The sequence below is a fragment of the Gavialis gangeticus genome, unplaced genomic scaffold, assembly GCF_001723915.1.
Source record: "Gavialis gangeticus isolate Ggan-Ray unplaced genomic scaffold, GavGan_comp1, whole genome shotgun sequence".
Lineage (NCBI taxonomy): Eukaryota > Metazoa > Chordata > Crocodylia > Gavialidae > Gavialis > Gavialis gangeticus.
In genome coordinates, this window is record NW_017728998.1 from 19130865 (window position 1) to 19140683 (window position 9819).

A 9819-nucleotide genomic window follows, 5' to 3' on the forward strand; every position below is an offset into this window, starting at 1 on the left:
TTTTACAGGTTGCATAGAAACTTGTAATCCCACGGTTGTGGTGCAATTCAGTTTTGGCAGGCCAACAGTTTGTCTCTAGACTCTTTGCTTTATGTATTTCATTTTGTTAACTGCATGCCAGTTACTTCACTTATCTGACCAATGAATGGTTAATTTGCTTCTAGAAAAAAAGCCCCAAACATTACTTTGAATAATCTAAACTGTCTCTAATGAGATGACTGACTGCCTTAAAACTCATGTCTAGCAGTTAGTACTGTCCTCAGCCCTTTTGGTTGCATGCTGATTCGGTTCATTTGACCACATCAGCCTACAGGGGGTGGCGCCAATGGCTGACCTTCTGCTGGTTGCTCTCAGCTCATAGACTTCCCTTTAGCTCAAAGGATAGAGGCTTTTGTGAAAATACTCTCTGCCTAAGTGCTGCAGACCATCACTTGATCCTCATGGACAGTAATGGCATCTGTTTGCCGTATCCAGCTGTTCAAGTCAGTGCACGGATCTCAAAGGGAGCTGGAATCCACCTTGCATTCTGCAGCTACAACTCATTACACTTGCATCTGGCACAGTCCAGCAAAGGCATGTCATCAGAAGGGACCAGAGCACTCCTCAGCTGTTCAGAGCCTATTTCTACAGCAGGTGTTATTGAGCTCCGTAAGCGTTTCTTTCTCCTTCCACATTATTTGTCCCCTTCCCCTTTAACTTCCCCCTAGCTCCTCCTTTATCCCTCAAGCAGATCATCAACACTCATATTTTGTAATACGCAACTACGCTTTTACCAGAATCCCAGAATTCTGGCTGTGTTTAAACAAACTACTTTTATTTCCATTTCTCTTTGCTTTATAAACAATAAAGATATTAAAAGAAAGCAGTGGGTGTTACCATGAGTTCTGCTGAAGTTAATGGCAAACTTCCTGCTGACTTCACTGGGACCAGAACTTCACCTAGTTTGTTTAAAATTTTGGAAGGCCTTTTTCACATAATATAAACACCGCCAATGACAACTGATTTCAAAGCTACACTCTGAGTGCTTTTATTATGTTTTCAGTACATGTTATGTCACACATAAGAGCCAGCTCATAATTCACGAGTTTCTTGGGAAATTTGGGGTTGGAAAAGATAAATGGCTTGTTTTTTTCCTGCTCTTCATTCAGGCGACAGTGAAAACTTGGAGATACTTTCCCAGAGTTCAGCCTTCCAGTACAGGTACATCCCTCCCCTGCTATATTCATCTGAGGAAGAGATTCGCCTTCTGACGGCTGGGGCCTTAGCAACATTTGCTTTCAATAACGTCGGTGAGCAGCGAGCAATCATTTGATCGGGGGGGTTAGATGGCATCACTGTCAACTATTCCTGCAATCCAGCAAAGAGATTCACAGAATACAGGCTGCTTTCCAGGTAAGCTATTCCAGCACAGACATTTCTCTGGACTGAATTAAAGGAAATAGACTAGTATCCAAAAATGTTAAAAGTTTACAGTTTAAAAACATGGTCTCCAAAGCAGGGGCATGTGACTTCGTGGAGTTTCATTCCTGTGTAAGGCCCCAGCTGTGCAAGATATTAGCAGTAACCTTCATTTAAAGGAAACTTCTCACGTATGTAACTAAGGGTACTCCCACATGTTGGTATTTGCAGGACTGGGCTCTAAAAGGATGGGCTAGGGGAGCCTATTGTTTCTAATTAAACTATGTGTTATAGTTTAATTAGAAACAATAGGCTCCCCTAAACTACATGCATGCATGTAGTTTATGTGATTCAAATGACAAGAGGCTCCAGCTGGGTTTGGGATCTTTAGACTACTCTGCAGAGGGATTATGAGCCCACATAATGTTGACTCTTTGTTAAAGTCCATTTTTTTTCCTTCCCCCCGCCTTTTTTTGCAGTAAGACATGTACAAATCTACTTAAACTCTTTCGGTTTGCCCTTATATACTATAAAGAAGCACAAGCAAGGCAGAAGCCCTTCTCCTTTCCCCTGGGAGAGGTGGGGAAGATGGTTTACCTTAGCAAGTTGCAGCATGTGCTACCTTGGGTACCAGCTAGCGTCATCATGTTCAAATAAACCAGTGTCTCTGATTTATGACACTGAGTGTGCCTGTCTTAATCCCTCCCTTCAGCTATGAAACTCTTTAGATCAGTCAGTAACAATACGTTGGCCTAACAACTAATATCAGTCTCAGGTGACTGATGCATTAGGGTGACTGGAGGTAGAGCTCTACTGAATGTTATTTTTTCTGTGTAATATTTCCTTGCAGTCCATTGATCTGTCTCAAATCATTCCAGATAATGAGCCAGCTAATATCGCTGCCATAGGGATCAGAACCATCGTGGATACACTGGAACGTTCCCAAACACACCACGCACTGGCTTTGGCTGCTGATTGCGTGGCCTGTTTAGCACACACCTGCGCAGGTAAAAAGCAGCACATCTGCTACCTCTGTACTCATTTCCAAGTGGAAAAATAGGTATCTGAGACGTGTGCCTTGGGAGGAAGGAGATGACATCAAATATATGCTGTATATACCTGTGTCTGCATTCTTCCAGGAATCAGTGCTGCTCTGGTTTCCATAGATGCAGATGGCGTATTATTCCAACTCCTCTCCAGCTCAGTAGACCTGGTCCAGAGTTGTGCTGCTGTCGCACTTGGGTATTTGAGCTTCAATCATGTAGCAGAGAGACAGTTCCTGAGAAGGTACCGTACTCCTGCTCCCATCGGAGGACACAGTCAGCATGTGTTTCAAGCCAAAGCCACTGAGTAGGTTTTCAAACCACCATTTTGTCACGTCAGCCTGCAATTATCCATGTGGCAACAGAGCGCACAGTGCAGCTCAGGGGAAGGGGGTGGGAAAGCTACCTCACCCTGCTTTGAGTCCTCCAGAGTTCCTTCAACCTACCTGGAATATGTTGCTTGCCTGTGTGGTCATGTCCCAGCCCATGGGTTTTCAACCTTTTATAATGTGTCCCCCCTCTAGAGTTTCAGCTTCTGTGACCCGTATATTTTTTTCTTGTTTTTAAGTGGGTTGAGGCAGATTGAGGCCCCTGCAGTGTGGGAGGGAGCGGGGCTGGGGCAGGCACTGCACAGCTGGGGCACGGCACAGGACGGAGCCACAAAGGGCAGGCGGGCTGGGCTGTCCCAGCAGTGAGGGAGGGAGTGGAGCTGGAGCAGGGGCTGCCCAGCTGGGTTGGGGCAGTGGCTCCTGCCACTGTGCGCAAGCCATGGGGGGCAGGGGGCATCTGCCCCCAGATTTGCGTGGGTAAGGGCTGGGTCAGGCTCCACTAGGGGAAGGCAGCAGTGGCGCTGGGAGGAGGGTTGGGGGGCTTATGGCAAATTCTGGAGTAGCTGCAGCCCCCTTCCCTCCATAGGCCCCTGTGGTGAGGGAGGGAATGGGCAGGGGCAAGTGCTGCACGGCCGGGCGGAGCCTGGGACTGAGCTGCGTACCCCGGGATGGCATGGAGGGTGCATGCTCCTGGATCTGCATGCCGGGTGGGCTGGGGAAGCACTGGACTCTTCCTCGTGGGCTTGGCTGCTCTGGGTGGGTGGCAGCGCTGGCAGGGGGGCTATGGGAGGGGATGCAGCCACTCCAGAATTTGCCATAGACCCAACCCCCCTCCCAGTGCTGCCTGCCCCAGCTCAGCCCTGCCCCACCAGGAATAGCCCAGCACAGCCCTGGCCCCAGCTTGCCCTGCCCTGCTTGCAGATCCAGGGGTGCAAACCCCCCCACATCCCCATGGGTGCATGTAGCAGCAGCGTTGGGGGGGCGCAAACTGGGGGAGAGCATACATGCAACAGCCACCACTGGCTATTGGCTAAGGGCGGTGGCCACTCAGGAGAGCAAGCTGGGGTGGGGGAGGTGGTGGGGAGGAGGCACCACAGTATGCTATGTGGGGCTAGCGGTGTCCAGTGTACCCCTCCCCAGTAAGAGGCGAACACACCGGGGGAGATGCAACTGCTGTGCCCCAGGCACACTCTGTCCTCACTCACCCACTCACACCCCCAAAGACCTAAGTACACCTGGGGGTACGCATACCCCCAGGTGACAACCCCTGTCCTAGCCTTTAAATAGACAGCAGTGAAAATGCTGTCCTTGCCCTGGTGCAGGAAGAAACCTCATCTTGTTGGGAACCTGCTTCTCTATACCAGAAAACACAAGATATCCCCAACGTTTTTGGCAAGATGGAAGCACTCCCAAGAACTGAGACTGCCCCCTATTCGGTAAGTTTGTTTACAGCAGCGGTGGCTAACCCACAGCAGGGGTGCCACAAGTGGCACATGGCAGATCATGGGGAGGACAGGCAACACAGTGGCAGGATGCAGGAAGCAAAGCAGCACATTGGGGTGCACAGGGAAGGAGGCAGAGCAGCTTACTAGGCAGATGAAGGGGATTAGAGTGGCACTGGAGGCTATGGCAGCACACTTGCCAAAAGGATTGTACCCCCATGCCACTGGGTTACAGCATTCTGCTCCTGGTATAAAGTGAGAGGAACATCTCTTCCTAGCTCTCTGGCTAAAGATGCAACATTCTCAGTTAAAGTTTTAATATTTATTTGTATCAGATCGATGTAGCCTCTTAGCTCAAGATGACTGCAAACAGCTGTGTACTACAACAGTAGTCCCAACCCATGGCTTGGAGGAAGTATGGTCAAAACTCTCTGACGATGCTCCTGGCCACAAGAAATAGTCAAGACAGAGATTGACAGGGAAGGTATAGTATGATGCTGCCTACAGCATAGTACCTGCTCAGTATAACTGTCCATGAGCCAGCAAAGGTTGAGGACCACTGTGCTGCAAATATATTCATAAATGGTCAGTCATAGTCATTACCAATACTTAGTGGTAGAAAGAGCAGCTGTCTTAAGGATATCATCACACTCTGCCTATGAATACACACACACATACACACCCCCCGCATTATCGTGAGGTAAAATACCTCAGCAAAGAGCAAAATTTTACTTTCATACACACACACGCACCTCCAACTAGAAGCTACATATGTGTATTTAAAGAGACACACCAGTAAAGACAGACCTGAATACATTCCTTATTCTTTAGGATGCCAAGGATGAAATTTTGCTAGTTTGCAGAGATGACTACCACTAATCCCTGAAGGATGTTCCCAGGGATATTTTAGCAAGTGCAAGCAAACAGACCCCAGTTCTGCAAGTGTAAATTCAGCAGCACAGCCTCCCTCCCTCACCAGCTAGGAGCGTAAATTCAGCACTGACTCAGAAGAGAGCCATTTACTGAGTTACCAGCACTTAGATTGTTCTTGAAACCAAAGCACAGGTTTATACATACATGTCTTTGCACAGAACATGAACATCAGATGTTTCCTAAAGACTGTTTCAATGCTTTATCATCACAGAAATAAACCTACCCTGGAATCATCCATGCATATGAAGTTTTCAGAAGTCCACCCCCTTCCTGGTAAGTGTCAATGGTAAGTGTCATGTTCTTATTTTCTATTCCTCAGGATGTCATCACTTTTTGAGATAGTAAGCAGTCATTCCAACAGTGATAGAAAGAACTGTTTAAGAGGACATGCATGGTAATGATGTTGTGACTTATTCTGCAAAACACAGAAGTTGCACTGGATGCTCCAGCTATCTCTTCTGCAGTTTCTGGTTACTGAGTAAATCCCTGGTCTGTTAATGTGCAGAAATAAGAAGTGCTGCTGTAAAATCCAGAGCAAACTGACAGTAAATTTTTCATTTAGTTAACTGACCTCTGAACAGTTTTTTGCAACTACATCGTATGTTTTGACTTCCCTTCCCACCAAAACTAGTTAACTGGGTTCCACATGAATTGATTTGAAGGCAGAAGTATTTTCTACAGTATATGTTGTATAACCTAGGATGCAAAGATGAAACAAACATTTGCCGTTGTTATACAGTATCAAGCTGGATTTATTTAAATTCTATTTAAAGGTTTCCAGCTTCCTATTTTGAATTCTGAAAATTTCTTAACCAGAAGTTGTAAGGCAAGGTCTCATAGGGCACCTGAAGATAGCAGCAAGAGGACAAAAACCACCCTAGAATTCACCCCAATGCAACAATCTTTGAAAACACATGCCAAGCATAGCAGACTCTGACTACAAGAGTGTAAGGTGATACTCAGCTATATTTATTAATTAAATAGCGTTTAATTAGAGATTGTTACTCTATTTATACATCTTCAAATTATGCATCTATACATTGACCTTTACTCCAAAGAATGAGTTCTTTATTGTAAAATAACACTAACAAATAATAAAAAAAAAATCTCTGGGTGCTGCTGCTCCTGTGCTTCTGCCTGAGAACTGCATTATATAAACTACTACCAAATAGGAAAGCAAAGTAAATAGATTCTCAACGTTAGTTCTGTCAATGTTGGCAAATATTAGGCTGTGCCTTTTTCTAAATGGTTTGTGATAAAACTTAAAACTCCTTTCTAGGTTTCATGCTGTCAGACTTTGCAGGGGTAGAGAGTGAGATATTGCAGCAAGGTAGAACCAGAACTGGTCTGAAGGCACATTTGTCCCTTCCTTGAGTTGTAATGAATGCAGAGCCTCTTCAGATCACTTGCTATTTCATTTCTGATAGCACATCAGCATCAGGCTTCAAAACAGGAAGCATTTTTGTAAGTTTGTCACTCAGGCCTTTTTGCCAACAAAATCCAAGTAATTCAGATTAATATTTTATGACATATTAGATGCACCAACTACAGGAGAACTCCATAAAACTATGCATATAAAATTACTTTAAAAAACTAGCTTATTTTCTTGAAGTGCATGTTTATTGCTGTATGAGCATCCCAACGCCCTGCAAATTTGTCTGCAAATGTGAACTGTAAAAAACTCAGCTTCTGAAGTTTAATATGAGCAAAATAACACGTGAAAATGCCTTAGTGTGTCAAGAACACAGAGACCGAAACTATTACTCAGTGTGCATAATACATTCCCAAGTCCAGAATATAAATAATCCTTGGTTTAAGACAGTGAAGGGCATAGCCAAGATAATTAGTTTATTTCATGATTTGTTTTGTACTGTGAGGGGGAAACATTTGTGTTGCTGTTCCTGAATTAAATATTATAAATATTAAAATCCTCTGCTGACAAGATAAAACTGTAATATTACATTAACAGTATTTTGGACACACTATCACTCTTAAGTTAATTTCCATAGGTTAACTCTTGGAAGAGTACTGGAACACTTGTATAAAAATCAAAACTAGAATAGTTTTATTTTGCTTATAGATACATATCCAACTAAATACTAGCAGCACTGTTCATTTACAAAGTTAGCCCACCATATCAGAAAAGCAGAGCTTCTTATCAGGCAGTTAAGATCGAGCAGATAAACACTGGTTCACCACTTCCAACAAATGAGAGTTCTCCAAAGCAGCAGCTACTCGCTCTTTGTCAGCAAGCTGTTTGTTTACTGTAAGGAAAGAGTCCCACAACACGTGGTCAGGGTACCTCAGCACGGCAACATATTGTTGTTTTACATACAAGCTGACTCCTCCACAGGCTGTTGCCATGGTAGGCAGGGCCCCACGTTCTTCACAATCTGGTAGTGCTGAATGTGCACAGAATTGTGCTTAGCAGTTGAGCATCACTTTTTCCCAAGATGATTGGACCTCAGTGCCACACACCCCTAGTTCATCCACTATAGCTTTGTGTAGGTTTAACTGCCTGAACCACATTGTGGGACCAGAATTGAAATGTCAACCCCTTGATTTCTTGCTGCATCTCTTCAGCTACCATCCCAATCCATTTTGCTGAATTTAATGGATACTGGGCCGAGGGTCATGAAATCCTGTAACACCCTTCCCTGACTTCTAGTCTGCTCTCCTGCACTCAGTGCCCTTCAGATCTAATCTCTAATTTCCAAGGTTTATAAACAATGAAATACCTTTGCAGAACGCTTTTTATATATCTTAGCACTGGGGAAAAGCTCACCTGCATGCTCAGAGATGTGTGTCCCTGGTGTTATGTGAACATCAACCTAAGTAAAATGAAATGTAATCCAGTTATTTATAAGACTGTTAACTTGCACTAGGTTGGTGCTTAGATGTGGAGTGAGATCAAAGTAAAAATGCTTTAGTTCAGCAGTTCAGAAAGCAGCATCTAGTATTATAGTCCCACTCAAAAAAACCCATCAGGGCTGTATGTCAGCTTCGCACTCATGCCTACACACTCACTGGTATCACATGCAACTACATGTATTAAAACAATTTTTTTAAGAGTTTACTTTTTACATCTGACAATACTTAGGCTTTAGTAAGTCTCATGGTTCTGCTCCCTCTCTTGATCATTTTCTCCCTTGTTTCAAATATTATAAGAAGTCAGGAAGACAATGGAAAGAATGTCTTTAAAATGTTTAAAAATAAGTTCTAGCTGTGCTACTTAAAGTAGTTTTGTCAAACTATTTTCCCCTGTATTAGTTCAAACCCATCTCATTCACACTGTTCAAGATTTAACATTTCCACCAAAACAATCTCATAATGAAACAAGAAAATGGAGTCCTTGGCAAGTTACCATCTCACATCTGACCCTCCTCCACAATATTCAAAGCAGCATAAGCTTTCATTAGGAGAAGGACATGGCGTAGCCATCTGATCCTAAAACCATTAATTGGAAACTCCTATATTTTAATCCTACTTTGGCTGTAAACTCCCCTTTTGGACTGGTCATGGTGGATTACTTTCTTCCTTACCCTCAGACTTTACAAAAAGGGTATTATCTCCCCCCTTTACAAAAAGGGTATTATCTCCCTTCCACCAGGGATCAGTAACACTAAATGTTATATAATATTTCTCACCACAGATCCCATTCAGTCTAGTTTATTCTAAAGATAAAGTGACTAATAACTGTGCCTGCTTGTAACTTAATCAGTTTTCTGGAGTATTTTCCTTGTTTCATAGCAGAAGGGAATGAGAAGCCTTAAGGAGTTTTTCTTTTCTTTAATGTTCTTCCTTCTCCTTTCAAGGCTGATGTTATTACTCACCTTAAACCTTTCAGGTAGTGATCTGATCAGCTTTACTTTTATCGACAAGCCAATTAATGTTGCCATACTACAGTGAGGAATTGTAGGAGTAAACTCCACTGCAACTGTGCTTTCAGCATCATTCACCTGTTGAAAAACAAATAATTTGCTATGTACAAAATTTACTGACTTTTCCACTAGTTGGGACTAGCAATTCAGATTTATAGATGTAGGGTCATAGGGACCTGAGCAGATCATCAAGTCCAACCCCCTGCCCTGGGCAGGAATGAATACTGGGTTCATATGACCCCCACTAAGTTAAGTCCATATGACCCCAGTTAGGTAGTTTGCAAGCCTCCTTTTAAAGACCTCTAAGGTAGGAGCCAGCAACCTCGGAAGCTGGTTCCAGATCCTAGCCGCCCTGACAGTGAAGTAGCGCCTCCTGATGTCTAGTCTGAACCTACTCTCAATCAACTTGTGGCAGTTATTCCCTGTTACTCCGGGAGGTGCTCGGGGGAACAGGATCTCATCCATTCCCCTCTGGTCCCCCCCCCCCAGGTAAGTTTATAGATGGTGACTAGATCCCCTCTCAGCCTTCTCTTGTAAAAGCTGAACAGATCCAAGTCCCGTAGCCTCTCCTCATAAGGCCTGCCCTGCTGCCCCCCGATCACGATCGTCCTAGTGCTTCAACTTGCATGCTCCTACATGGTGGTGTTTGGGATTAGCATGTTCACAGCACCACTGTTTTATGTACACTACAATGCCAAGTTTTACTGTCTTCCTCATAGGCAGAGCGATAAAAAATTATTGGGGGTGGGAGGCTGAGCACCTGAACACACACCCCTCCCCCCATGCAGCTAAG

General features: G+C 44.2%; 3 protein-coding genes across 4 annotated transcripts in view; 2 read left to right on the forward strand and 1 right to left on the reverse strand.

The window, feature by feature from the left end:
- Positions 1–1312, forward strand: part of LOC109289281 — a 13591-nt gene extending 12279 nt beyond the window's left edge. The window contains exon 5 of the mRNA XM_019505274.1: positions 1149–1312. Coding sequence (XP_019360819.1) covers positions 1149–1312 — 164 coding nt within the window. The remainder of the gene's footprint in view (positions 1–1148) is intronic.
- Positions 1313–1314: 2 nt separating this feature from the next.
- Positions 1315–4310, forward strand: LOC109289509 (ankyrin and armadillo repeat-containing protein-like). Of its 2 annotated transcripts, XM_019505558.1 has the most exons (4): positions 1315–1392; positions 2277–2405; positions 2538–2685; positions 4087–4310. In XM_019505558.1, the coding sequence occupies exons 1-4, from the start codon at positions 1326–1328 to the stop codon at positions 4208–4210; spliced, it is 468 nt and encodes a 155-aa protein (XP_019361103.1). In that variant the 5' UTR covers positions 1315–1325; the 3' UTR covers positions 4211–4310. The 2 variants fall into 2 exon arrangements, 1 of the variants encoding a protein (XP_019361103.1); XR_002095390.1 differs by lacking the exon at positions 4087–4310 and having other exon boundaries at positions 2249–2405; positions 2538–2837.
- Positions 4311–6111: 1801 nt separating this feature from the next.
- Positions 6112–9819, reverse strand: part of FAM96B (family with sequence similarity 96 member B) — a 9435-nt gene continuing 5727 nt past the window's right edge. The window contains exons 4-6 of the mRNA XM_019505559.1: positions 8979–9104; positions 7931–7976; positions 6112–7409 (exon numbers count right to left, since the gene is read on the reverse strand). Coding sequence (XP_019361104.1) covers positions 7312–7409; positions 7931–7976; positions 8979–9104 — 270 coding nt within the window. The 3' untranslated portion in view covers positions 6112–7311. The remainder of the gene's footprint in view (positions 7410–7930; positions 7977–8978; positions 9105–9819) is intronic.